The following is a 27,242-nucleotide window of genomic DNA, read 5'->3' as shown; positions in this document are numbered from 1 at the left end:
CTTTCACAAAAACATTCTGCCTGCAAGTTACACAGTCCTGCCTGAGCTTCATGGCTTCATGGTAGGTCTGCAAGGACTTGGTGAACAGTCCCCAGTAAGGCTCACGTGAAATCCCAGCACAGGCTGTGGTGTACCATGATGTCAGGCAATTTTTCCTCTCCTTTACTCCATGAACCTGTGAAAGTAGCTTTAAAAAGCCCTGATAAAGGCCACTGGGAGACAGCCAGGCTCAGGAACTCTGGTAGAAGTTCTTCAAGGTCAGCAGGCAGGGTGAGGTATTGGTAGGAAAGTCAGGGGTGGGGACATCTCCAAGAAAGCAGCGTGTTATTCCATTTAATGATTCATATAAAGGTTGAAGCAGCAAAGTGGCTTTGAAGCTGGGAGCAAAATAATTAAAATTGGCTAGGTCATGGGCTCTTTTATTTGGGCAAACCATAGATTATTTTTGATAGGAAAAACCTGTGGTGGCATTATAAGGCTTTTCTTACAAGCAGAGGTGTTTCCCTCTTACAAGCTCTGGTGTTTCCCTCTGGTCTCCATGTGTGGGAAAATCACTTAGGGAAAAAAAAAAAAAAAAAGGTACATAAATTATAAGGAAAAGTACAGTTCCTTCTCTCTGGACAGAACATGGTCAGCATGCCTGAATTCCAACACAATCTAAGGTGGACTGAACAGGGGGTGAAGTGGAGTGCAGTGAATATGCTACAGCCAGGCTCTCTACAGCAGAACTTTTCACCCCCTGATACAGCAGAAGCTTAGTTACTTCCACCTTATGGCTAAAGCCAGCCCTGAATGATTTGTCATTTGATGAATTGTCTCAGCTGAGAACCTCCTTAGCCAGCAATAAACATCCTTTCTTGAATGCTGGGTGGGAAAATTATAAACCCAAATTAGTGACTGACAGACACAGCATTTTTACAACTATAAAAGACCACTATGATTTTCATGAAATCAGAAATATCTTATACACTCTGAGTGTGTGTAGAGAGTTTTCCTCAAGAGTGCAGATGTTCACCTCGAGTTAGTTCCCCAGGGGATTGAGAGGAATTAGGAGATTCTCTGCACACCACTATCATCTATTGGTAAGTGACATTGACTCCAAATCTAATTCTATTTCTTTGCTAGCTGTAACATAGATACCTTAATTATTGTGCACTGTATTTTTATCTACTAGTAGTCCTTTTTTTGTTTTATTCCTGTGTAGTAAGTAGTCTGTTTAAAATCTTATGTCTGTTTTCCTTGGTCTATTCAATAAATAATTAATGATGTAATAGGCCTGATGGGTCATTATTAAAGAACTTGCAAGTGAGAGTGGGTTTTGGGGCTCTGGCCACCCCAATAAAGCTACTGTCTACTGCCAGAGGCCTGGGCAGAGGCAGGGATTTGTCCAAGCTCTCCCCTCTCATTTGTAACACTATTTAAACCCTTGCAGAGGAGGGAACTTGGTGGTGCTTTCTGATGAACCACACAGCATCTGAAAACTGAGGGAGATAAAGATGTCCTGCTGTGGTGAAATCCCTCTCCTTGGACAAGAACTGTACTGTGTGCATGTTGAATGATCTTTAGCTGGTTTTACTGGGGATTAGAGTTTGTTAGGATATTGCTTTGAATTAATACATTGTTTGAATAGTCTTTGCAGTCAGATAGGATCACTGGCAATCCTCAAACCTTAACCTGTCACAATTTTTTCAATACAATATTATTCCATAAACTGTTAAGGTGAGTTGAAATTAATGACAACAAAAAACAGTTAAAAATACCCAAAACTTGATACTGAACAATGAATCAAACTTTCAAATTCTCCTTTTGGCTTTGTCAGAATCTTCATATTAACATTTAAGTAAAGGAGGAGCTATTCTTCAGAACCAAATGGCCCAAAGTCAGCTGTAAATTCCTGTTTTGAACCCAACCAGTCTGTCAGAGTCCCACTATGGAGACTCTTCTCTGAACAGTCCTGCTGGGTCAGAGAGTGGTTTGACTCACCCGTTCAGGGTCACACACCAAACAGAGAAACCCCTTCTAGGTCTCCACACCTTTACCCACTGGTACTGACTGCCAGCACCCTTGAAGGTTTCCTGAAGAACCTCACTCGAACTCCTTTTGCCATCCTGAAACGATCCCTGCGCTTGGAATTCGTAGCGAGAGCAGCACCTAGTGCTTGGATCCTGCCCTGCAGAATTCCCGCAGCGATCCATCCCCGCCAGGCTTTCCATTCCCATGGCAGCCACCGCCCGAGCCCATCATCGTGCGGGCAATAATGACTCCCTCTCGTGCCAGCTCTGCGGAGGGAAAAAAATAAAAATTGAAGAATTAGGGAAAAGAAGAGTTGAACCATTCCAGGTGATTCAGCATAGGCGGGACCTGAGCAAGCTGCTCAAGGTCACGCAGAGGGAGGGACAGAGCTGTCTTGTTCCACCTGGAAGATCCTTTGCCTCTGGATGTGCTGGGATGTAGTTTGTCCAAGGGGAGGAAATAACTCCTGTATTTTGGAGGTGTCCGTGAGGGAAGCACAGCTGATGTCGAGTCTGGAAGAACTCGTGGGATGCTCCATTCGTTCTCCTGAATGGAGACAGGTGGGGAGAGGTGAGGCTGAGGCAGGTGCAGCCTGGAAATCCATGGGGGAGCTGAGATCCACCTGCAGACCCTGGAGGAGCCCACGCCAGAACAGGGGATGCATAAAAGAAGGTGTGATCCCATGGGAATTCCACCCTGGAGCAGCTCCTGGCAGGGATCTGTGGCCCTGCAGAGAGAGGAGCCCACACTGGAGCATGTTTGCTGGTAGGATGTGGGATCCCATGGAGAGGGATCCCCACTGGAGTTCCTGAGGGACTGACCCCACGGGAAAAGGGATCCACCCAGGAGCAGCCTGATCCTGAAGAACTGACCCTATGGTATCAGAAGCACCCATGCTGGAGAAATCCATGGAGGACACCAGGGCACAGGAACATTGAGGGCACGGGGACACAATGGGGACAGGAACACTGCAGGGACAGGGATAGAGACACTGACAGTAACGCTGAGGGCACAGGGCCATTGAGGGTAAAGGGACGCTGTGGGCACAGGGACACCAGGAAAAGGGTCACTGCCAGTGACGTTCTGGGCACAGGGACAACACAGGAGCACTGGGGACACAGGGATCCTATGGGCACAGGGACACCTCAGGGACTGGGGTGGCACAGGGACACGGGGTGCGCGGAGGCCGCGCTCTCCCATCGCCCGGCAGGGGGCGCGCGGCTCGCACGGGCCGCCCCACGGAACTACAGCTCCCAGCGTGCCCCGCGGCAGGAGATGCCTCACTGCGCGGGTGGTCGGGGAGCTGCCGCGCCTGCGCAATGCGGGGTGATGCTAAGGGGCGGCCGGGCAAGATGGCGGCGGCAGGTGGGTTTGTCGTGGAGGTGAAACTAGGGAGCGGCGGAGCCTGGGAGGCTATGGGGGCGAACAGAGCGATGTCCCGCCGTCCAGCCCCGCGCCGTCCCCCCTCGAGCCTTCCCCCGCATCCTCCAAGGCTGCGCCGACCCCGCCAGTGTCGTCCTTATCCCTCCAGATGCGGCAGCTGAGTACGACTGCAGCCAAACCTGTGTCCAAGCTGGTCAAGGTGAGGGGCAGCGGGGTCGTGAGGGGGGCGACAGGGGGTTGTCCAAGTGAGGGGCAGGGAGGGTCTCAAAGCTGGTGAAGATAAGGGGTCAGGGGGCGTCTTGAGGGCGTGTCCAAGCTGGTTAAGGCGAGGGGGGCAACTGGCCGTCCAAGCTGGGCAGGGTGACAGGGCGGAGGGGGACAAGGCGTGTGCCCGAGGTTTTCACGGTGAGGGGAGGGTGCAGGGCTTCTCCTGCCCGGCCAAGACGAGGGGCGGGGGTGTCTGTCCCCAGGTCCTTCTACTCAGTGGCTGTCCTTGCTCCTGCAGATGTCCATCCAGGCGTACGAGCTGGACGGGCACTGTGCCGCCGCCCTCTGCTGGGCATCCAGCAAGCAGAAGAAGCTGGAGCAGGTGGAGAAGGATCTGACCCGGGGGTGGGTAGAGTATTCACAGCCGGGGCTCCTAGGGGTAAGAGCAGGGGGGCTTCCCTGCTGCTTATCAGTAGGGAGGGGGGCTGGGCTCCTGAGACCTGTGAGACTCCCAGCCTGCTGGCACACGTACTGCCTGCCCTGTGGCCCCAGTGTTTAAATGGGATATTGGGAAGGAATTGTTCCTTGGGAGGGTGGGGAGGCCCTGGCACAGGGTTCCCAGAGAAGCTGTGGCTGCCCTGCCCCTGGAATTGTCCAAGGCCAGGTTGGACACTTGGGCTTGGAGCAGCCTGGGATAGTGGAAGGTATCCCAGCCCATGGCAGGGGTGGAACTAGGTCCTTCCAACCCAAGCCATTCCCTGATTTTATAGTTGGAGCTCTCGTTTCACTTCCTATGAGCTCCCGAGCTCTTTCTTCTCCCTTCAGTGTTACCTGCCCTGGCTGCTCCAGCTGGGCTTTGTGATGCCTGGAAAAATCCTGGCCTTTGTCACATCCTTGTGTATCCCCTCAGAGATTCCTGAAGGACCACAAGCTGTCCAGTGTGGTGATGAACCCTCACACCAAGGGCACAGAGAAACAAAAAGCCATGAATGATGCCCTGGCAAGAGAGATGTCCCCAGTCACTGTCAGCTCAGTCAGTGAGTGACTGCTGGGCTTCAGGAGAACATCCCAGCCGTGCTGTCCATTGGAATTGCTGTTGGCTGTCCAAATGTTCCTCTGGTTGTGTTTTAACCCCCCCAATGAATGGGTGTTTTGCAGATCTGCTGGCTGAGAACAGCTGCTGGGCATTGTCTCTGCCTTCGGGAAGATCATGAGCGCCTTCTGAGGAGAGCTGGTGTGCATGGTCAGCACGGCACAGGTGGACTGGGAAGCTCTGGATCAAGGCAGCAGGGAGTGGGAGAAAAGACAAACCTCTCTGGGTTAATGCTGCACTCCGTGGTTGAAGTACTTGCTGTGAGAACAGTGAGGACATGTCTCACTTCTGCCAAGCTGAACAAATTGCTGCAAAGAGGGAGTTGATATCCAGCAGTTCCTGGTCCAAAATCAAACACTGCAGCTCAACAGGCCATGTTTGTCCTTTCTGTGTGTGAACCCAGGGGCTGACAAATCAGGCTGATCTGCATGTAGAGCTGCCCCTGTTCTGCTTTCAACCAGGAAAACGTTTCATGAAATAAGGAGGGCATGAAGTGGTTGTTGTTCCTACACTGTCCTTGGGTCATCCCTGTTGCAGAATACTGCTTCACATGCCTTCCTGCTGCAGGTGTCTGTTTTCAGTGTCCCAGTGGGAGTACAACAAACAGTGGGAAGATGAACTAAAGAAACGGGTGTGCTCGGGGGAGATGACACTCAGCTTTCCCAAGGGGATACCAAGAGTGGCTTGGAACTGTCCCAAAGGGAAAATGACACCGAGATCTCCCCAGGGGAAAAGCAGAGTGACTGAGAGCTGTCCCAGGGTGAAGACAGCCACAAGAAAGAGCTGTGCCAAGGGAAGAGTGACAGTGACGAGGAGCTGTCTTTTGGGGAAGATTATAATACCTAAGACATGTCCCCATGGGAAGCAGATGAGGACAAAGGGCTCTCCTGAGGGGAAGAAGATAAGGATGCAGAGCTCTCCCAGGAGACAGATGACAGATCCAATGAACTGTCCCAATGGCAGGCAAACAGTGTCCAGGGAGCTGCTGCTTGTGAGGAGGAAGCAGCTCCCTGGATCCCTCTGCAGCAGAGGATGACAGAAATGATGGAGAAGATGGACAAGGAGAAGGACACCCCCAATTCTCCTATCTTTCTTTCTTTTGCACACCAAAGGAGACTCCCACAATGGGAGAAGGAGTTGTTCTTGGTGGAGCTGCCCTGCAGGGCTCCAGCCCAGAGGAGAGGTGTGGGGGACGTCAGGTGTGGTTCCACCTGCAGGTTGGCTCTTCAAAGCCGTGTCAGGAGTGGGAAAACTGGAGTGAAAGCAGATAATCCAGAACCACATGTGATCTGTCTCCTCTCACTCACTGGACTTGGAGGAGGTTCTGGATAAGTGATGCACACGGCAAGCCTGTGAAATCAGGAGGAACTCTGGTTTTACTCCTCATGTACTGCAATGCTGCCTTGAAAAGGAGCGATGCTTTTATGCCTGTGTGCACACATAGGGCTGAAGCCACGTGTGAATCCTTCAGGAGTTCCACACCACTTCTGAAGCCTTGTACCCAGCTATTGATTTTTTCCCTGATGCTACTCATTTTCCTTCCATGTTTCCAAAATAAAGCAGATGACAGGAAACAAAGTGACAAGTTTAAAAACCAGACAAAACCAGACATAAAACTGCAGAAGAAAAATCTTTTAATAGTATCCTTTTGTTATTAACAGGTTGGCTTTCCTAAGCCACTTCTGTGTTACATGCTCTACAAATTAGTTGGGTTGCACAGGGGCTGAGTTTGGCTAATTGCTTTAGTTGCTACTTAGAGTCATTGAAGTTATTGCGCATCATGCACGGGTGTAATGCCTCTGTAAGAACACTAGGTGGCAATAATGAATATGGGGGTTTGCAACAGGAATTTTCTAGAAGCTGTCCACAGGCGTGATGTCATCAACTCGAGAAGGGATTGGTGGACTGAATGAACCAACCAGATGGCCTTGTGGAGAAATGATTGGACAGGAATGCTCTGTACAAACGAGCCAATTAAGAAGCCCCTTGACAAGCCAATCACATTGAGAATCAAGAAACAGACCAATCCTGTGTGGGCACACCCTTTAAGAACTCTGGTGGTGCTTTGCACCCCCTGTCCTCCTGAGGTCCTCGAGTGTCTGAAGGAGCTCCATGCCAGTTCCTGTCTTCTCTGGTGTTGTTGGGTGCCTGCTGTGGCCCTTTGTCACACAGGCACTTTGTGTCAGGGCCCTTTTTGATGCGGGACAAGGTGGTGGCCAGAGACCATTGTGAATCAGAGAGCCCCAGCCTGGCTGAGGGTATGAAAAGGGCGCAGAGCCCTGGGGTGCCCAGTCCCAGGAGAGCTGCGTTCTGAGAAGGAAGCAGTTCCCTGGCTCCGTCTGCTATAGACGACATTGGTGATTCTTCAAAAGATGGAGAAGAAGGGTAACCCCAACTCCCAGCCCCGCCAAGGCCAACTGCTGAGCCTGCAGAGGAGGCCAAGAGCGAAGGATGAGGTAGGAAGGAGAGGCCAGTGGACGGACAGGGCCAGGATCTTTGCTCTGCCAAGGGAGCCGTCTCCGTCCCACGCCGCCTCCGCCTCCTCCTCCTGCTGCAAGCTGCCACCATTGCACCTGGGGCAGCCAAAGGTGGGCACCAGAAAGCTCAAAGAGCTCAAGGTGCCACAAGTCGAGCTCAGGGAGCTGCAGACAGCACCGCAGGGCAGCCAAAGGCGGGCCCTGTCCCTCTGTGGGGACAGGCTGCCACCACTGCCTGCCACGACTTTGCCACGGCTGGCAAGGCCGGCACGGCTGCCACCAGTGCCCTGCCTGGAGAGCCCCAGGGACCCTCAGAGCTGGGGCACAGAGCTGGGGAGTGTAGGAGGGCTGCTCTGGCCCTGCAGCCCCTATCCTCGGAAGACTTACACCCCTGTGCCCAGGGTGTTCTTGCCCCTGCTCATGGTGGCCCAGGAGGGCACAGCCTGCGTGTCCCCTGCACTGGTAGCAGACATCTCTGCCACCCATCCCCTCACGGGCTCAAGCCATGGAGAGCAGCCTCACGGGCACAGTGCTGGAGTCCGAAGGGGAAAATAAAAACAAGCTGTCCAAAGGGGAATACAGCAGAGAGTAGGAGCTCTCCCAAATGACAGAAGCCATCGAGCTCTTTCAAGAGGACAGCAAGAGTGAAGAGGAGCTGTCCCCAGTGGATGAGTCCGTTGAGGTAATGCCAGGGGACAGCACCAGTGACCCAGAGCTGTCCCCAGTGGAAGAGGACATAAACCCTCTCCAGAGGAAAGTACAAGTAATGAGGTGCTGTCCCCAGTGGAAGAGGACATCAAGGTCATTCCATGGGACAGCACAAGCCATGACATGCTGTCCCCCGTGAAAGAGGACCTTCAGTGTTGTAACGTGGGTTCCCTCTCCTAATCCCGCCCCCCTGACCCTTCCTGACTGGCTGATGTGAGCCAGGACCGCCTCCCAACCCCACGGGTAAAAGCCCGCTGGGACCCGGAACCGGGTCTCTTGGATTCCAGCCTCTATAGAGCCCACATCCTCCCCCAACTCTCCTCTCCCCTCCGCCACTCCCCAGTTCCCTCCATTATTATCATCCCAATAAATTGCTTGGAATCTGGAATGGAAGAGCTGCCTTTCTTGACCTGTCATCGTCTGCAAAGACCCTGTCTGGACAGCCTCACAGCTCATGGCTGCTGAGAGCCCTCCCTGCGAGTTTGGGCTCCGGAGAAGTCCGCCCCACGCAGCGGGGGGAGGGCTGCTCGTGAGTCCACACCGCTGCACTTCAGGTCATTCCTGGGGACAGCAACAGTGACAAAGAGTTGTCCTCAGTGGAGGAAGACCTCGAGGTCATTCCAGGGGACAGCACAAGCAATGAGGAGCTGTCCTCATTGGAAAAGGTCATAGAGGTAATTCCAGGAGACAGCAAGACTGACAAGGAGTTGTCTTCAGTGGAAGAGGACCTCGAGGTCATCCCAGGGGACAGCACAAGCGATGAGGAGCTGTCCCCAGTGGAAAAGAACAATGAGCTCTCCCAGGGGGACAAGACGAGTTACAAGGAGCTCTTCCAGAGTGAAGAGACCCACACAGAAGAGCTGTCCCAAGGGGAGAGTGACAGTCGCAACAAGCTATCCCAAGGGGATAGTGATAAGGAACTTTCCCCAGAAGACAGCAAACATGACACAGAGCTGTCTTTTGGGGAAGACGATAATGTGCAGGACATGTCCCCATGGGAAGAACAGCTCTCCCAGTGGGAAGTAAGTGAGGATGAAGAGCTCTCCCACTGGGAAGATGAGGATGAAGAGCTGATGAGGAGGGCCCTGCTTGGTGGTATGGAGAGAGATCAAAGCTCGTCCAGCGACATGATGGAATGGGAGAAAATTTCCAGGCATCAGAAGGTGCTGGAATGGCTGGAAGCCAATTTCTCTGACAATTATGGGGCTGAGGAAGACAAAGAAGATGACAGATCCCAAGGACTGTCCCATCAGGACTGGTCCACGGAGAAGGTGGAGGCCCCATGGCAAGCCACGTTGGGCTCCACGTCATCTGTCAGCTCCAATGTCAGGGACAATGTGCTTTCCAAACGGAAGCACCGCAGAGCCCAAGAGCTGTCCCAGGGGGAAGATGCCATCCAGGACAAGATCTGGAAAAAACCCTGGGCCTTGGTGGATGATGACGACCCCCTGGAAGGACCCAGCTGGGCCTATCCCAGCACCTCTCCTGGCCTGCAGAGTCCCTTGCAAGCCGAGCAGGCAGCTGGATTCCTGGCCAGAGCTGCTGAGGTGGAGGAGACCTCCAAGTCCCTCTCTGCAGAGAAGGACAAGGCAGCAGATTCTTCTGTTCCCATAGAGGACACAACATCCCTAGGGACAGAGAGTCAGCTTGCTGTCCTATACAATACCCTGGGCAGCAGCCAGCCTCAGCTGCACATTGAGCAGAAGATCATCAGGGATACCCTGAGCAAGGTTTTGCTGGAGGCCCAGGCACTGGCACTTCTCCAGGAGGAAAGGGCTATCCTGGAGCAGCAGTCCATTGCTGCACGAAGGGTGCCTGCCCAGCACAGCCTCTCCAGGCCCTTGCCTGCCCAACAGGGATCCCAGGCCCTCCATGAGCAGCCAGCTGCCCCCAAGAAACGTCCCTCCCGCTTCAGGCGGGCGCTGCGGGCGCTGCGCAGGCTGTTCCGGTGTCCCTGCCTGAGGCCACAGCCGGAAGAGTAAAACAGACAGGGCACCAACAGCAGGGATTGCTCCCAGAGCCTCCCTCCCTGCAGGACTGCGGCACAGACAGGGCTACCAACACCAATGGGAGTTGAAACAGGAAGAGGAAGATGAGGACCAAGACAAAGATGATGAGGAAGAAGAGCATGAAGAAAGTTAAGAAGACAAAGACAATGAAGGTGAAGGAGATTGAAGTCAAAGACACAGATGAAGAAGACTCAGAATGAAGAAGAACAGGAAGAAGAATATTTTAAAAATCCATGGTAGAAGAATAGTAATAGGAATTATAAAACATAAATAGAAGTTGATGAAGAGTTTTAGGAATAAGAATAGGAGTAGGAATTAAATAGACATAGAAGAAGAAGAAGAGTAATAGGAATAAGAATCTGGATTTAACAATGCATAGAAAAAGAAGAGTAGTAAGAATAGGAATATGATTTTAAAAATACATAGAAGAATTTTTAAAATAGGTAGAAATAGGAAAGAAGAAGAATAGTAAGAAGAAGGAAAATAAGAATTAGAAGAATACTTAGATTCACTTCAAAAAGACCTGCTGCAATGGGAGGAGGACAGAGCTGTCCCAAGGAGGAGATGACATAAGAAAAAAGAGGCCTAATGAGAAAACGACAACGAGCTGTCCCACAGGGAAAACAGCAGTGAGCAGGAGCTGTCTCCAGTGACAGAAGACATTGAGCTGTTTTGAGGGGACAGCAAGAATGGTCAGGAGCTGTCTGAAGAGCAAGATGACAGCGAGCTCTTTCCACAGGACAGCAAAAGGGAAGAGGAGATGTCCTTAGTGGAAGAGGCCATTGAGGTCATTCCAGGGAACAGCACCAGTGACCCAGAGCTGCACCCAGTGAAAGAGGACATCGAGGTCATTCCAGGGGACAGCACAAGTGAAGAGGAGCTGTCCTCAGTGGAAGAGGCCATTGAGTTTGTTCCAGGGCACAGCACGATTGACCAGCAGCTGTCTAAAGCTGACAAGGCCATTAAGTTCTCCCCAGGCTATAGCACAAATGTTGAAGAGCTGTCCCAGTGGAAGAGGATAATGAACTCTCCTGAGGGAATAACAACGATTACAAAGAGAAGTCCCAGTATGAAGAGAAATACGAAAAAGAGCTGTCCCAAGGGGAGAGTGAGAGTGACAAGAGGCAGGCACTGTCAGCACTGCGCAGGCTGTTCAGTGTCCCTGCCTGGTGCCACATTCTCAGGAGTAGCATCTGTACCAGTGCCAGGGTGGCTAGAGGTGAAGACAGAGCAGCACTTGGGCAGGACCAACATCCTAGTTGTGCTGCAGATCAGCACCACCCATCCCAGCAAGCGCAGGAATCAGGCCAAGAAGTGGCCGTGGACTACAGAGGGGATCAAAAGCACCAAGGACCTCCAAAGTTGTCCACCCTTTTCCAGAAGGGTCAGAAAGAACAGACTTTGAAAGAGAATCAATTTGCATAGAGGTGAGGAACCCATTTCAGCGTGGGGAACCCAGTCCATAAAAGGGCACCCCCACCAAGCCCATGACCGTGGACATCCCAAGACCTGCATTGTTGTTGGAACCAGGAATGACATCCCCTCATCTGGATCATTGCTGGAACCAGGAATGACATTCCCTCAGCCGGAACCACGCTGGAACCAGGAGGGACATCCCATCATCTGGAACAAGGCTTGAAGCAGGAGTGACATCCCATCATCTGGATAAAAACCAGAACCACAATGGAGTGATTATTCCTTCCTTCCTTCCTTCCTTCCTGCCTTCCTGCCTTCCTGCCTTCCTTGCCTTCCTTCCTTCCTTTCTCTCTCTGTCTTTCTTTCTCGACCTCTTTCTCCCTCTCTTTCTCTTTTACCTTCCCTTCCCTTTCTCTGTTCTCTTTTTTTCTCTTTCCTCTGTTCTCTTTCCTCTGTTCTCTTTCCTCTGTTCTCTTTCCTCTGTTCTCTTTCCTCTGTTCTCTTTCCTCGGTTCTCTTTTCTTTCTTGTCATCTTTTCTTTTCTTCTTTTCTTTTCTTTTCTTTTCGTTTCCTTTTCTTTTCTTTTCTTTTCGTTTCGTTTCGTTTCTTTTCTTTTCGTTTCGTTTCTTTTCGTTTCTTTTCGTTTCTTTTCGTTTCTTTTCTTTTCTTTTCTTTTCGTTTTGTTTCTTTTCTTTTCTTCTCTTTTCTCTCTTTTCTCTCTTCGCTCTTCTCTTCTCTTCTCTTCTCTTCTCTTCTCTTCTCTTCTTTCCCTCTTTCCTTCTTTCTTTCTCTCTTCCTTTTTCCTTCTCTCTTTCTGCCCCTCTTTAATTCATCTCTTTTTTTTCTCTCTTTCCTTTGCCCTTTCCCTTTGGCACAAACTCACTGCCATCTGCTTTTATTCTAGGTCACAAACTAACCTAGTGCTTCTGCACTAATAAGGAAAAATATCTAAAAATTAGGGTATTAATAAAAAGAATTGCAAGTCTTTAACAAATGGTCCTGATTTTTTGTCGATAAAAGCTCGAGGTTTATCGTTCCTTTTGTCCCTCAGCATTTGCCATTCTCGGGTCCTTCCTTCCCCTTTATGGGTGGCTGATCACAACACATTCACAAAAGATGCTGCTTTCTCCAGTTGTGCTCATCTGGGCCTGCTCCACCTCAGGAGCAAGGCAGCTGCTGGCAGCAGAAATCACCATGGCATCATGGAAGGTGCTGTGCTGGGAGGGACCCACAGGATCATCCAGTCCCACCCCTGGCCCTGCACAGACACCCCAACAATCCCAGCATGGGCATCCCTGGCAGCACTGTCCAAATGCCCCTGGAGCTCTGGCAGCCTCAGGCTGTGCCCATTCCCTGGGGAGCCTGGGCAGTGCCAGCACCCTCTGGGGGAAGAACCCTTCCCTGATCTCCAGCCTGAGCCTGCCCTGGCCCAGCTCCAGCTGCTCCCTGGGCGCTGTCCCTGCTCACCAGAGACAAGGAAAGACTGGCAACATTGCAGCTTGCCAGATGTTAACCAGAGGAATACACCGTTGTGTTAGTTTTGTTTAGCCCAGTTTTCCTGGTGGGTGGGGAGGGACACAAAGCTGGATCCTGTGTGTCCTGTGAGAAGCTTCTGCAAGTTTTCACCATGTCCAGCAGAGCCAATCTCAGATGGCTCTCCAAATGATGGACATGCTGCTGGCCAAGCCTGGGCCAGTGAGAGATGTTGGTTACGTCTCTGTGATAACATATTTAAGAAGAAATCCAAACAATGTGTGCACACACTTCTTTTTAGCTAGAGGAGGATGACAACAAGGAGGAGGTGAGAAGATGTGAGGGAAAACAACATGGAGACACCAAGGTCTGTGGAGAAGGAGGAGGTGTTGCACAGCAGAAAGGCCTTGCAAAGTGAGGGCCTTGCTCCCCTTGTAAAATCCTTGTTCACTTCTGTTACTTTGGCTAGCTAGAAAAGTATTCTGGGAATGACTCAGCTAAACTAGAGGTGAAAAACAACTTCCATAATTGTAAAACAATTATTAGAACCAAGAAGTGCTCACACTGTGGGGCTGGTGATGGGTTACACCTGAGGCCTGTTCCTATCGTGGTCTCTGATGGTTGCTGAAGCACATTTGTTGTGCCTCACAGGTATGTAAACTCGTAACAAGCTAGCAGTTTAAGAAGCCTGGATTTTTGCAATAAAGTCTCTTCCCCATACCATCATGGAGTCTGTGTGTACCTTTAAAAAACACCCCAAGCAGGTGCTCCAGGCGCCAGAGCCGACAATCCTCTGCAGGATGTAGTGGAAACCATGGTGGAGCAGGTTGTCCCCCTGCAGCCCATGGGGTCCATGGAGGTGCAGAGATCCACCCACAGCCCATGGGGAGGTGCCCACAGCAGAGCGGGTGGATGCCTGGAGGAAGCTGTGATGCAGTGGGAGTCCCGGTGGAGAGAGAGGCCTTGCTCCCAGGATGGAACAGCCTGGCCTCGGAATTCTGCACCCCGTGGACGAGGGACCACATGCCACAGCAGTTTTGGGAGGACTGTCTGGTCATGGGAGGAGGCTCACATTGCAGTAGATTTGGGCGCACTGCTGCTCCTGACATTTGGACCCACACTGGAGGAGTTTGCAGGGAGCTGTCTCCCATGGGAGGGACCCACGGCCACGCAGAGGATGACTCCTCTCCCTGAGCGGCAGCAGAAGATCTTGGTGATGAACTGACCAAAGCCCCACACCCTGTCCCTCTCTGCTGCGGCTGGGAAGGAGGGAGTGGGGTGAGCAGAGAAACAGTGTCTTTAAGGCTTCTTTTTACTTCCCATTACCTTCTTCTGACTCTGACAGCTTAGCAATAAATCACTTTGCAACTTGAAATTTCAGTCTGTTTTGCCCTCAGTGTTTCTAATCCTGGTTCCTTATCTCAAATCTGGAGCCCTTTGTGTGTGTTAATTTTCTTTTTCTTTCTTTTCCCCTTTTGTCTGCCCAGCTGCCCAGTGGCAGGGAAAAGCAGAGAGAGCAGATGTTTTAAGTGCCAGGCATTTGGCCACGGTCAAACCATGATAATAGTCTATCCTGGATGGATTTGGCTGTCCAAGATGATGCAGTAGGAAGCACTGCAGAATATAGTAATAGTTTTTATGTGCGTTGGACCTCTGGCACTGCCTGTATTGAATTTCTAAAGGTAAAAAGGGCTGTAACAAAGCAGGGGCACAGTTCCAGAGTGTGCTGGGCAGTCAAATAACCATTACCTCTACATTTCAAGCCGTGTTGCATGAGAAAGAACAGGTCTGTGTTGACTGGAGTGTACCTGTCAAGCTGGACGCTGTGCAAGCTGTGCTTTCTCTGTCTCTGAGATCCTTCCCCTGGCAGCAGACAGAAAGTTGCTCTTGCATGGGATGGGAGAGAGGAGCTCAGCTTTGTGACACATTGTAGCTGGGGTTTCTCCTTCGGGTGGAATCCTCTTTCCATGGTCACACAGGATGTTGGGAGGAGCTGTTGGTGTAGTTAAGGCAGAAACATGGAGAGAGAGGAGGAGGATCCACGGTGTTGAGGGTGTGGGGAGGACTTGAAGGGTGGGAGGCACTGAGGGGATGCTGCTGGGGATCCTCAGGTGAGGGTGTAGGATCAAGGGGGAACAGGACAGCTGCAGCTCTGCCTGCCCCTTACTTCTCCTTGGCTTTAGGAGATGCAAAATCATTTGGATATGGAGCAGAATCTGGAGGAAGATCCTTCTGGAGGACTTCTTAGCCTTTTGTCTGTACAAACAGCAGGGTCTGACATGTTAAGGGAAAATTATTCCAGTGAGACTTCCCTCTCCACAGCGTTTCTTCCAGGACCAGCTGTCCTTCCAGCTCTCTTTTCCTCCAGCATGCTCTGTCCCTCTCTCCAGCCTTCCCTCCTGCACCAACTGACTCACCAATTTCCTCTCTTCCAGCACGCTTTTGCTTGGCTTTGCAAAAAACATCCTCAGTGTCCTCTCTGGGAGGTGGAATGGAGAAGGGAATTTTTCCCAAAGGGCTGGAGGCACTGCCCACTTTCACTCCCCTCCTGAAATAAACAGAAGGATGCTGCTTATACTTAATTAATTAATTAAACAAGAAAATGGACAACTGGATACAAGAAATTGGCATAAGCCCAAAGTCTCAGCTGCAAAGCAGAGGAAGCTGTGTGCGCACAATGCACGGAGCTCCTTCAGTCACTCGAGGACCTCAGGAGGACAGGGGGTGCAAAGCACCACCAGAGTTCTTAAAGGGTGTGCCCGCACAGGATTGGTCCGTTTCTTGATTCTCAATGTGATTGGCTCATCTAGGGGCTTCTTAATTGGCTCGTTTGTACAGAGCATTCCTGTCCAATCATTTCTCCACAAGGCCATCTGGTTGGTTCATTCAGTCCACCAATCCCTTCTCGAGTTGATGACATCACGCCTGTGGACAGCTTCTAGAAAATTCCTGTTGCAAACCCCCATATTCATTATTGCCACCTAGTGTTCTTACAGAGGCATTACACCCGTGCATGATGCGCAATAACTTCAATGACTCTAAGTAGCAACTAAAGCAATTAGCCAAACTCAGCCCCTATGCAACTCAACTAATTTGTAAACTATGGAACACAGAACTGGCCTACTAACGCCAACCCGTTTATAACACTCCTGCTTCAGAACTTAACTCATTCTGCATTAGAAAACTTCATGGAGTTCTGAAATTATTGGGGGGCGTGGACGGGGAGAAGTTGAAGGTGTGAGTGTGTGTTGTGGTTTTGTTTAGCCCAGAACATCAGCAATGTGTCCTTAGCATCTAAGAGAAATTTCAAGCCTTCAAAAGCTGTTGTGGCAGGCCAGAAGAAATGTCTAAAGGGCGGGGAGTGACACAAAAATTGCTCCTGTGTGTCCTGTGTGAAGCTTCTGCAAGTTTTTCACCATGTCCAGTAGAGCCAGTCTCTGATGGCTCTGAAGATGATGGACATGCTGCTTGCCAAGTTTGGACCAATGTGAGATGTTAGTTACATTAGTGAGTTTCACATATGTGAAATCATATTTAAGAAGAAATCAAAACAGAGTAGTCACACACTTCTTTTTTGCTAGAGGAGGAGGAGGTGAAAATATCTGAGTGGAAAACAACATGGAGACACCAAGGTCAATGGAGACGGTGGAAGAGGAGGTGCTCCATGGCCAGAGCTGAAAACCCTCTGCCAGCTGTAGTGAAGAGCACAGGGGAAGCAGATGGTCCCCCTGCAGCCCATGGAGTCCACAGGGATGCAGAAATCCACCCACAGCCCGAGGACAAGTGCCCACAGCAGAGGAGCATTTGGATACCTGGAGGAAGCTGTGATCCAGTGGGAGTCTCCTATAGAGAGTTAAAGCTACAAAGGCCTTGCAAGAGAGAGAAAGGCCTTTCTCCTGGGATGGAAGCTGCCTTGCCTTGGCTTGGAAGTCTGCATCCTGTGAACAAGGACTCATGTGGCAGCAGAAATTTGGGCAGGTGCTGCTTGTGAGAGGACCCACACCAGAGAAGTTTCCAGAGGACTGTCTCTCATGGGAGGGACTCCATGGCTAAGAAGAGGACCCCTCTCCCTGATGGACTGACCAGACAAAAACACCCCTAACCCTGCTCCCTGCCCGTGCTGCTTGTTGGAAGGAGGGATGGGATGAGCAGAGAAACAGTGTTTGTAGCAGAAGAATTGTGGTGATGAATGGACTAAGAAAAAACTTCATGCCCTGCCCACTACCTGAGCTGTTGGCTGGAAGGAGGGAGGGGGGTGAGCAGAGAAATGGTGTCTCTTAAGAGGGAGGGGGCTGAGTGAAGGAACCGTGTCTGAAGAGCATATTTTTACTTCTCATTTATCCTCTGACTCTCTTAGCTTAATAAATCACTTTGCAACTTTAAGTTGTCAGTCTGTTCTGCCTTTGGTGCATCTCTTCTACCACTGCCTTATCTCAGCTCATCAGTCCAGTGTGTGTTTAACAGGTTTTTTCCCCTCTCCTCCTGCAGAGCTGCAGCAGGGAAGAGCAGAGAGAGCAAACATCGCAGGTGCCTGGCATTTAGCCAGGGTCAAAGCAAGACAGTGTGCAATTGCTTTTAAATCCGCTTTCCTGTTTATTGATAATTGTTGTAGCATATCAGAGCCTGACAGAGAACCTTGGTGCCCTTGTTAGAGACAGAGCACTTGTAACTCATTATCTTCCCATCCCCAGCCACCTCCAGCAATTCTTTGACAGAAGGCAGTGACCAAGGCAAGGACAAAGCCTGACACTCGGGGTTGTTACCCGACATGAAGCCTACGAAATGTCCCTTGCAAGGAAATCAGCCTGTCACTCCCTGGTAGAGCATGAAGCAGGTGCTCTGTGTTTGCACACCTAGAGCACAACAGCTCAAATTAAAAATCCAATAACTCCAAAATTCTTCAGTTCCCAGGGCTGCACTGTGAGAATTCCTGACGTTGTACTTGGGAAATACCAGATCATTGAAACAGAGAGTGAAATTGGATTTTGCAGTGGGTTAAGGTGGTGAAATCCTGTCTCAGGAGCTGCAAGCGTGAACAAATAGTGGGAAGATGAACTAAAGGAACAGGTGTGCCTGGGGACAGATGACACTCAGCTTTCCCAAGGGTATACCAAGAGTGGCTTGGAGATGCCCCAAAGGGAAAATGACACCGAGATCTCCCCAGGGGAAAAGCAGAGTGACTGAGAGCTGTCCCAGGGTGAAGACAGCCACAAGAAAGAGCTGTGTCAAGGGAAGAGTGACAGTGACGAGGAGCTGTCTTTTGGGGAAGATTATAATGTCCAAGAAATGTCCCCATGGGAAGCAGAAGAGGACAAAGGGCTCTCCTGATGGGAAGAAGATGAGGATGCAGAGCTCTCCCAGGAGACAGATGACAGTTCCAATGAACTGTCCCAGTGGCAGGCAAACAGTGTCCAGATAGCTGCTGCTTGTAAGGAGGAAGCAGCTCCCTGGATCCCTCTGCAGCAGACAATGACAGAAATGATGGAGAAGATGGACAAGGAGAAGGGGACCCCCAATTCTCCTATCTTTCTTTCTTTGGCACACCAAAGAAGACTCCCACAATGGGAGAAGGAGTTGTTCTTGGTGGAGCTGCCCTGCAGGGCTCCAGCCCAGAGGAGAGGTGTGGGGGACGTCAGGTGTGGTTCCACCTGCAGGTTGGCTCTCCAAAGCCGTGTCAGGAGTGGGAAAACTGGAGTGAAAGCAGATAATCCAGAACCACATGTGATCTGTCTCCTCTCACTCACTGGACTTGGAGGAGGTTCTGGATAAGTGATGCACACGGCAAGCCTGTGAAATCAGGAGGAACTCTGGTTTTACTCCTCATGTATTGCAATGCTGCCTTGAAAAGCAGCGATGCTTTTATGCCTGTGTGCACACATAGGGCTGAAGCCACGTGTGAATCCTTCAGGAGTTCCACACCACTTCTGAAGCCTTGTACCCAGCTGTTGATTTTTCCCTGATGCTGCTCATTTTCCTTCCATGTTTCCAAAATAAAGCAGATGACAGGAAACAAGAAAGTAACAAGTTTGAAAACCAAACACAACCAGAGAAAAAACTGCAGATGAAAGGTCTTTTAATAGTTTAGTTTTTCTTTTATTAAATGTTTTGTGAGTAGCGATGTTGCTCCTAACTACCTCTACGAGTTTTGAACCACATGGATTCATAATTATTTCTTTTGAGCATTTGTTATGTATTTTGAACCCCAGGTACAACAGAGGAGTGCCATTGAAAGTGGTTTTCTATCCCAAACAGACTGAAAAACTCGTTTCTTTCTCGCAAAGAGACTGCACCCCGTGTGTTTGGTGTCCCATGGCCCAGCCCGGGTCTCGCTATCGCACAGGGGATTTAGGCACTGGGGCAGCCGTGTGGCGATGCTGCCGCAGCCCAGCCCAGCCCCTCGGGCCGTGTCCGAGTGCATCTGGAAGTGCATAGACACAATTTCCAGCCCCGTGTGTCTCTGTGCTTCATGTTTTTATTGCCTGTGCAGGCGGAGCGGGGCTGGCGGGAGCCGCGCTCCCCTCAGAGCTCCTGAGCAATGGCGGCAGCAACGGCGGCGCTGCTCCCTCAGCGCGGCATTGGCCCCGGCGGGCGGGGAGCCCTCGGCAGCGCCTTTGTGGCAGCAGGGACCGAGCCCCGGCGCCGGGCTGTGTCCCCGGGCCGCCGCAGAGCCGAGGGGAGACCCGGCGAGGAGCCCCGGTGCCATCGCCCCCAGCCCCGAAGCCCCTTTTCGATGCAGCCCGGGACTCGCCCCAGCCTCCCCCAAGAAGCTGCCGGGCCCGAGCTGTTGCTCAGCGCTGAGGGAGCAGCAGCGCCTGCAGGGCAGAGACTCTGTGGCCCTGGGCTTTTTCCGGCACTTTCTACTGGAAGGACATTCCCCAGCGGAGCCTGCCCACGGCGGCCGGACAGGCTGCCCGCGGGGCTGCGGAGGAGAGGCAGCGGCTGTGTGTGCTCCGCTCTGGCCAGCGCTGCTGACAGCGGGGAAGGGCACGGCAAAGCCCAGGGGATTGTTCTGGATGGGGTGGGAGCGGCTGGGGAGGCAGCGCTAAACTTGTCACCAAAACTACGGGGAAAACAAACACCCTCCAACACCATTTTTAATGTTGACAGTCAAGGCATTACTGTATTTTCTGGCCAGGATGTGCCACAGAAATCCTTTCGTCCACACATAGCCCAAGTGTGCAGAGAGAATCATTCCATGACACATGAATTGACAAATTTTTCCCCAAACTTTATACTGTCAAAATCCGTAGCATTTAATTGATTTAATGTTCATTGGTCCAAAGTTGCATCGTCTTTCCTATTTTTTTTTAATTGGATCTGGATTTCTTTGCCCTCAATGCTAATTAGGTCCTCACTCGTTGATTTCCTTCTCAGCGTTTTCTGGACTAGGTATCTCCAACCCTGCTAGGCGAAAACTTCTCGGTTGATGTTTGCTGATGGCCTTTGATGCTCTGCTGATGGTCTTTATCTTTTGGGTATCTCTTTGGGTCTGTTGAAATGTTGGGTATCTCCATTCTGTTGAAATGTTGAGCTCTTCAGGCCCCACCTGGTGGAGCAATGTCCTGGAAAGGAACTTAAAACACTTTTCCTTGGGGCAAAGGTGAAAAAACCACGTCATTAAGAATTTCTAAACCGGTATGTTTTCCAACAATTTGAGGATTTGGAGGGCTCTTCTTGTGACTTGGAAGAGTTGGTGGCTCAGGCATTACCCTGACCCAGGTGCAGCACTTAGCCCTGGCCTTGTGGAACCGCATGAGGTTCTCATGGTCTCACTTCTCCAGCTTGTCCAGATGCCTGTGCATGGCCCTGTCCTTCCATGGTGCCTCTGTCCTGCTCAGCTTCCCATGCCCTGCAAAGGCACCGAGGGAGTGCTTGGTGTCCCTGGGTGTCATTGCTAAAGGCACTGATGAGCCCTGGTGCCCAGGCAGAGCCCTGAGGAACACCCCTGGTCCTCAGCCTCCCACAGGACGTGGAGCCACTGCACACAAGGCCCTGACATGTCAGTCTGGTAATTCCTTCTGTCCTGGACAGCACAGCTGGCAAAGCCAGGGCTATGACATGTGGGGCTGAGGTTGTTGCATGGGAGCATGGCCAAAGCATCTCAGGGCTCTGAGCACTGCATGGGCCACAAGGCCACAAGTCCAGGGGCTGCTCCATACAAGTTCCTGTGTGCTCTGGTGTTGTTGGGTGCCTGCTGTGGCCCTTTGTGACACAGGCACTTTGTGTCAGGGCCCTTTTTAATGAGGGACAAGGTGGTGGCCAGAGACCATTGTGACATCAGAGAGCCCCAGCCTGGCTGAGGTTATAAAAAGGGCGCAGAGCCCTGGGGTGCCCAGTCCCAGGAGAGCTGCGTTCTGAGAAGGAAGCAGTTCCCTGGCTCCGTCTGCTATAGACGACATTCGCGATTCTTCAAAAGATGGAGAAGAAGGGTAACCCCAACTCCCAGCCCCGCCAAGGCCAACTGCTGAGCCTGCAGAGGAGGCCAAGAGCGAAGGACGAGGTAGGAAGGAGAGGCCAGTGGACGGACAGGGCCAGGATCTTTGCTCTGCCAAGGGAGCCGTCTCCGTCCCACGCCGCTTCCGCCTCCTCCTCCTGCTGCAAGCTGCCACCATTGCACCTGGGGCAGCCAAAGGTGGGCACCAGAAAGCTCAAAGAGCTCAAGGTGCCACAAGTGGAGCTCAGGGAGCTGCAGACAGCACCGCAGGGCAGCCAAAGGCGGGCCCTGTCCCTCTGTGGGGACAGGCTGCCACCACTGCCTGCCACGACTTTGCCACGGCTGGCAAGGCCGGCACGGCTGCCACCAGTGTCCTGCCTGGAGAGCCCCAGGGACCCTCAGAGCTGGGGCACAGAGCTGAGGAGTGTAGGGGAGAAGGGACCAGAGCCCAGAAGCCCCTATCCTCGGAAGATTTACACCCCTGTGCCCAGGGTGTTCTTGCCCCCGCTCAGGGTGACCCAGGAGGGCACAGCCTACATGTCCCCAAGCTGGCAGCAGACACCTCTGCCACCCATCCCCTCACGGGCTCAAGCCATGGAGAGCAGCCTCACGGGCACAGTGCTGGAGTCCGAAGGGGAATATGAAAACAAGCTGTCCAGAGGGGAATACAGCAGAGAGCAGGAGCTGTCCCAAATGGCAGAAGCCGTCAGGCTCCTTCAAGGGGACAGCAAGAGTGAAGAGGAGCTGTCCCTAGTGGAAGAGGCCATCGAGGTAATTCCTGGGGACAGCACCAGTGACCCAGAGCTGTCCCCAGTGGAGGAGGACATCAAGGTTGTTCAAGGGGACAGCAGAAGTGGTGAGGAGCTGTCCGAAGTGCAGGAGGCCATCGAGGACTTTCCAGGGGACAGCATGAGTGAAGAGGAGCTGTCCTCAGTGGAGAAGGACATCAAGATCATTCCAGGGGACAGCACAAGTGACCCAGAGCTGTCCCCAGTGGAAGAGGACATCGATGTCATTCCAGAGGACAGCAAAAGTGAAGAGGAGCTGTCAGAAGTGGAAGAGGACATCATGGTCATTCAAGGGGACAGCAGCAGTGAGCCAGAGGTCTCCCCCATGGAGGAGGACATCAAGACCATTCCAGGGGACAGCACGAGTGGTGAGGAGCTGTCCGAAGTGGAAGAAGCCATCGAAGACTTTCTGGGGGACAGCAAGAGTGAAGAGGAGCTGTCCTCAGTGGAAGAGGACATCGAGGTCGTTCCACAGGACAGCACCAGTGACTCAGAGATGTTGCCAGTGGAAGAGGACATCGAGGTTGTTCCAGGGGACAGAAACAGCGACGAGGAGTTGTCCTCAGTGGAAGAGGACATCGAGCTCTCTCCTGGGGACAGCACAAGCGATGAGGAGCTGTCCCCAGTGGAAAAGAACAATGAGCTCTCCCAGGGGGACAAGACGAGTTACAAGGAGCTCTTCCAGAGTGAAGAGACCCACACAGAAGAGCTGTCCCAAGGGGAGAGTGACAGTCGCAACAAGCTATCCCAAGGGGATAGTGATAAGGAACTTTCCCCAGAAGACAGCAAACATGACACAGAGCTGTCTTTTGGGGAAGACTATAATGTGCAGGACATGTCCCCATGTGAAGGAGAACAGTTCTCCCAGTGGGAAGTAACTGAGGACGAAGAGCTCTCCCACTGGGAAGATGAGGATGAAGAGCTGATGAGGAGGGCCCTGCTTGGTGGTATGGACAGAGATCAAAGCTCGTCAAGCGATGTGCTGGAATGGGAGAAAATTTCCAGGCATCAGAAGGTGCTGGAATGGCTGGAAGCCAATTTCTCTGACAAATATGGGGCCGAGGAAGACAAAGAAGATGACAGATCCCAAGGACTGTCCCATCAGGACTGGTCCACGGAGAAGGTGGAGGCACCATGGCAAGCCACGTTGGACTCCACGTCATCTGTCAGCTCCAATGTCAGGGACAATGTGCTTTCCAAATGGAAGCACCACAGAGCCCAAGAGCTGTCCCAGGGGGAAGATGCCATCCAGGACAAGATCTGGATAAAACCCTGGGCCTTGGTGGATGATGATGACCCCCTGGAAGGACCCAGCTGGGCCTATCCCAGCACCTCTCCTGGCCTGCAGAATCCCTTGCATGCCGAGCAGGCAGCTGGATTCCTGGCCAGAGCTGCTGAGGTGGAGGAGACCTCCAAGTCCGTCTCTGCAGAGAAGGACAAGGCAGCAGATTCTTCTGTTCCCATGGAGGACACAACATCCCTAGGGACAGAGAGTCTGCTTGCTCTCCTATACAATACCCTGGGCAGCAGCCAGCCTCCGCTGCACATGGAGCAGAAGATGATCAGGGAGACCCTGAGCAAGGTTTGGCTGGAGGCCCAGGCACTGGCACTTCTCCAGGAGGAAAGGGCTATCCTGGAGCAGCAGTCCATTGCTGCACGAAGGGTGCCTGCCCAGCACAGCCTCTCCAGGCCCTTGCCTGCCCAACAGGGATCCCAGGCCCTCCATGAGCAGCCAGCTGCCCCCAAGAAACGTCCCTCCCGCTTCAGGCGGGCGCTGCGGGCGCTGCGCAGGCTGTTCCGGTGTCCCTGCCTGAGGCCTCAGCCGGAAGAGTAAAACAGACAGGGCACCAACAGCAGGGATTGCTCCCAGAGCCTCCCTCCCTGCAGGACTGCGGCACAGACGGGGCTGCCAACACCAATGGGAGTTGGTGGAAGGAAGAGGAAGATGAGAACAAAGATGATGAGGAAGAAGAGCATGAAGAAAGTTAAGAAGGTGAAGGAGACAGTGAGGGTGAAGAAGACAAAGTCGTTGATGCAGACGGAGAAGACGAAGAGGATGTGGAAGAAGAATATTTTAAAAATACATTGTGGAAGAATAGTAGTAGGAATTTACAACATACATAGAAGTAGACGAAGAGTTTTAGGAATGAGAATAGGAGTAGGAATTAAGTAGGCATAGAAGAAGAGTAATAGGAATAAGAATTTGAATTTAAAAATCCATTGAATAAGAAGACGAGTAATAGGAATAGGAATTTGAATTTAACAATACTTCGAAAAAGAAGAGGAATAAGAATAAGAATATGAATTTATAAATACATAGAAGAATTTCAAAATATATAGAAGAAGAAAAGAAGAGTAGTAAGAAGAAATAAATGAGAATTAGAAGAATACTTTAAAAAGACTTGAAAAAGTCTTGCTTTTGAATTACTTGAAAAAGATCTGCTCCAATGGGAGGAGGACAAAGAGCTGTCCCAAGGGGGAGATGACCGTAAGAAAAAGGAGGCCTCATAGGAAAATGACAACGAGCTGTCCCACAGGGAAAACAGCAGTGAACAGGAGCTGTCCCCAATGACAGAAGACATTGAGCTCTTTTGAGGGGACAGCAAGAGTGGCCAAGAGCTGTCCGAAGAGCAAGATGACAGCGAGCTCTTTCCACAGGACAGCACAAGTGAAGAGGAGTTGTCCTCAGTTGAAGAGGCCACCAAGTTGGTCCCAAGGGACAGCACAACAGACCAGCAGCTGTCCAAAGCTGACAAGGCCATCAAGCTCTGCCCAGGCATTAGCACAAGTGTTGAGAAGCTGTCCCCAGTGGAAGATGACACTGAACTCTCCCAAGGGGATAACAAGGGTTACAAGTCCCAGGTGAAGACACCCACAAAGAAGAGCTGTCCCAAGAGGAGAGTGAGAATGACAAAGAGCTGTCCCAAGGGGGCAACAATGAGGGTAAGAAACTTTCCCCAGAAGATGGCAAGCGTGACACAGAGCTGTCTTTTGGGGAACACTATAATGCCCAGGATATGTCCCCATGGGAAGAAGACAACAGGAAACAGCTCTCCCAATGGGAAAAAAATGAGGAAGAAGAACTCTCCCATTGGGAAGAACATGAGAATGAAAAGCTGACGAGGAGGGCCCTTCTCAGTAGTGTGGAGAGAGATCAAAGCTTGTCAACCAAACTGCAGGAATGGCAGGAAATTTCAAGGAGTCAGAAGGTGCTGGAGTGTCTGGAAGTTAATTATCCCAACAATTATGGTGCTGAGAAGGAGGCAGAGGAGAAGGATGACACCTACCAAGGACTGTCCTAAGAGAAATGGGGTAATGACCAAGCAGGGGCCCAAAGTGTTGAGGAGCTGTCCAAGTGGAAGAGGATAATGAATTCTCCTGAGGGAATAACAAGGAATACAAGAAGAAGTCCCAGGGTGAAGAGAAATATGAAAAAGAGCTGTCCCAAGGAGAGAGCAAGAGTGACAAGAGGCAGGCACTGTCAGCACTGCACAGGCTGTTCCAGTGTCCCTGCCTGGTGCCACAGCCTCAGGAGTAGCATCTGTACCAGTGCCAGGGTGGCTAGAGGTGAAGACAGAGCAGCACTTGGGCAGGACCAACATCCTAGTTGTGGCTCCTGCAGATCAGCACCACCCATCACAGCAAGTTCAAGAATAAGGCCAAGAAGTGGCTGTGGACTGCAGAGGGGATCAAAAGCACCAAAGACCCCCAAGGTCACCAACCCTTTTCCAGAAGGGTCAGAAAGATCAGCCTTTGAAAGAGAATCAATTTGCATAGAGGTGAGGAACCCATTTCAGTGTGGGGAGCCCAATCCATAAAAGGGCACCCCCACCAAGCCCATGACCGTGGACATCCCAAGACCTGCATTGTTGCTGGAATCAGGAGTGACATCCCCTCATCTGGATCATTGCTGGAACCAGGAATGACATTTCCTCAGCCGGAACCACGCTGGAACCAGGAGGGACATCCCATCATCTGGAACAAGGCTTGAAGCAGGAGTGACATCACATCATCTGGATAAAAACCAGAACCATGATGGGACAGGGAGTGATGATTTCTTTCTTTCTTTCTTTCTTTCTTTCTTTCTTTCTTTCTTTCTTTCTTTCTTTCTTCCTTCCTTCCTTCCTTCCTTCCTTCCTTCCTTCCTTCCTTCCTTCCTTCCTTCCTTCCTCTCTCTCTCCTCTCTCTCTCTCTCTGTCTGTCTTCCTTTCTCCCTCTTTTTCTCCCTTCCCTTCCCTTCCCTTCCCTTCCCTTCCCTTCCCTTCCCTTCCCTTCCCTTCCCTTCCCTTCCCTTCCCTTCCCTTCCCTTCCCTTCCCTTCCCCGCCCCGCTCTTGCCCTTGCCCTTGCCCTTGCCTTTGCCTTTGCCTTTGCCTTTGCCTTTGCCTTTGCCTTTGCCTTTGCCTTTGCCTTTGCCTTGCCCTCTCTCTCTGTTTCTTTCTCTCTTTCTCCCTCTTTCTCTCTCTTTCTCTTTTTCATTCCTCAGTCCTAGCCTTGTCTTGCCTTGCCTTGCCTTGCCTTGCCCTGCCTTGCCTTGCCTTGCCTTGCCCTGCCCTGCCCTGCTCTTGCCCTTGCCTCTGCCTTTGCCTTTGCTCTTGCCCTCTCTCTTTCTCTCTTTCTTTCTCTCTTTCTCCCTCTTTCTCTCTCTTTCTCTTTTTCATTCCCCAGTTCTTCCTTTCCTTTCCTTTCCTTTCCTTTCCTTTCCTTTCCTTTCCTTTCCTTTCCTTTCCTTTCCTTTCCTTTCCTTTCCTTTCCTTTCCTTTCCTTTCCTTTCCTTTCCTCTCCTCTCCTCTCCTCTCCTCTCCTCTCCTCTCCTCTCCTCTCCTCTCCTCTCCTCTCCTTTCCTTTCCTTTCCTTTCCTTTCCTTTCCTTTCCTTTCCTTTCCTTTCCTTTCCTTTCCTTTCCTTTCCTTTCCTTTCCTTTCCTTTCCTTTCCTTTCCTTTCCTTTCCTTTCCTTTCCTTTCCCTTCCTTCCCCTTCCCTTTCCCTTTCCTTTCCTTTCCTTTCCTTTCCTTTCCTTTCCTTTCCTTTCCTTTCCTTTCCTTTCCTTTCCTTTCCTTTCCTTTCCTTTCCTTTCCTTTCCTTTCCTTTCCTGTCCTTTCCTTTCCTTTCCTTTCCTTTCCTGCCCTTTCCTTTCCTGCCCTTTCCTGCCCTTTCCTGCCCTTTCCTGCCCTTTCCTTTCCTGCCCTTTCCTGCCCTTTCCTTTCCTGCCCTTTCCTGCCCTTTCCTTTCCTGCCCTGCCCT

General features: G+C 51.5%; 3 protein-coding genes across 5 annotated transcripts; all 3 read left to right on the top strand.

The window, feature by feature from the left end:
* The first annotated feature begins 2,625 nt into the window (after nt 1-2,625).
* LOC146444135 (uncharacterized) lies at nt 2,626-26,266 on the top strand. Of its 3 annotated transcripts, none has more exons than XM_085048683.1 (4): nt 2,626-3,595; nt 3,902-4,008; nt 4,762-5,290; nt 17,810-26,266. In XM_085048683.1, the coding sequence occupies exon 4, from the start codon at nt 21,196-21,198 to the stop codon at nt 23,833-23,835; it is 2,640 nt and encodes an 879-aa protein (XP_084904809.1). In that variant the 5' UTR covers nt 2,626-3,595; nt 3,902-4,008; nt 4,762-5,290; nt 17,810-21,195; the 3' UTR covers nt 23,836-26,266. The 3 variants fall into 3 exon arrangements, with proteins under 3 accessions (XP_084904809.1, XP_084904804.1, XP_084904818.1); XM_085048678.1 differs by having other exon boundaries at nt 4,429-5,290; XM_085048692.1 differs by having other exon boundaries at nt 3,902-4,017.
* Nucleotides 3,333-4,648, top strand: LOC146444137 (ATP synthase peripheral stalk subunit OSCP, mitochondrial-like). Its single transcript, XM_085058300.1, has 4 exons — nt 3,333-3,395; nt 3,545-3,595; nt 3,902-4,042; nt 4,514-4,648. The coding sequence occupies exons 1-4, from the start codon at nt 3,333-3,335 to the stop codon at nt 4,646-4,648; spliced, it is 390 nt and encodes a 129-aa protein (XP_084914426.1).
* LOC146444136 (uncharacterized) lies at nt 7,778-11,615 on the top strand. The gene is made up of 3 exons (XM_085057957.1): nt 7,778-7,936; nt 8,436-11,317; nt 11,421-11,615. Exons 1-2 carry the CDS (start codon nt 7,778-7,780, stop codon nt 9,861-9,863), a joined length of 1,587 nt encoding a protein of 528 aa, XP_084914083.1. The 3' UTR covers nt 9,864-11,317; nt 11,421-11,615.
* Nucleotides 26,267-27,242: the final 976 nt, after the last annotated feature.

Source organism: Lichenostomus cassidix, chromosome 1, assembly GCF_008360975.1.
Source record: "Lichenostomus cassidix isolate B80296 chromosome 1, HeHo_3.0, whole genome shotgun sequence".
Lineage (NCBI taxonomy): Eukaryota > Metazoa > Chordata > Aves > Passeriformes > Meliphagidae > Lichenostomus > Lichenostomus cassidix.
The sequence above is the reverse complement of the archived record's forward strand: the minus strand, read 5'-3'. Positions and strand labels throughout refer to the sequence as shown.

Bases quoted from the DNA above. Each gene is read 5' to 3' on its own strand.
- LOC146444137 (XM_085058300.1), top strand. From the start codon at position 3,333: ATGCGGGGTGATGCTAAGGGGCGGCCGGGCAAGATGGCGGCGGCAGGT. The intron at 3,396-3,544 runs GTGAAACTAGGG...TTATCCCTCCAG, and splicing joins CAGGTGGGTTTGTCGTGGAG to ATGCGGCAGCTGAGTACGAC. The intron at 3,596-3,901 runs GTGAGGGGCAGC...TTGCTCCTGCAG, and splicing joins CTGTGTCCAAGCTGGTCAAG to ATGTCCATCCAGGCGTACGA.
- LOC146444136 (XM_085057957.1), top strand. From the start codon at position 7,778: ATGACAGAAGCCATCGAGCTCTTTCAAGAGGACAGCAAGAGTGAAGAG. The intron at 7,937-8,435 runs GTAATGAGGTGC...GCTGCACTTCAG, and splicing joins CTCTCCAGAGGAAAGTACAA to GTCATTCCTGGGGACAGCAA.
- LOC146444135 (XM_085048683.1), top strand. From the start codon at position 21,196: ATGGAGAAGAAGGGTAACCCCAACTCCCAGCCCCGCCAAGGCCAACTG.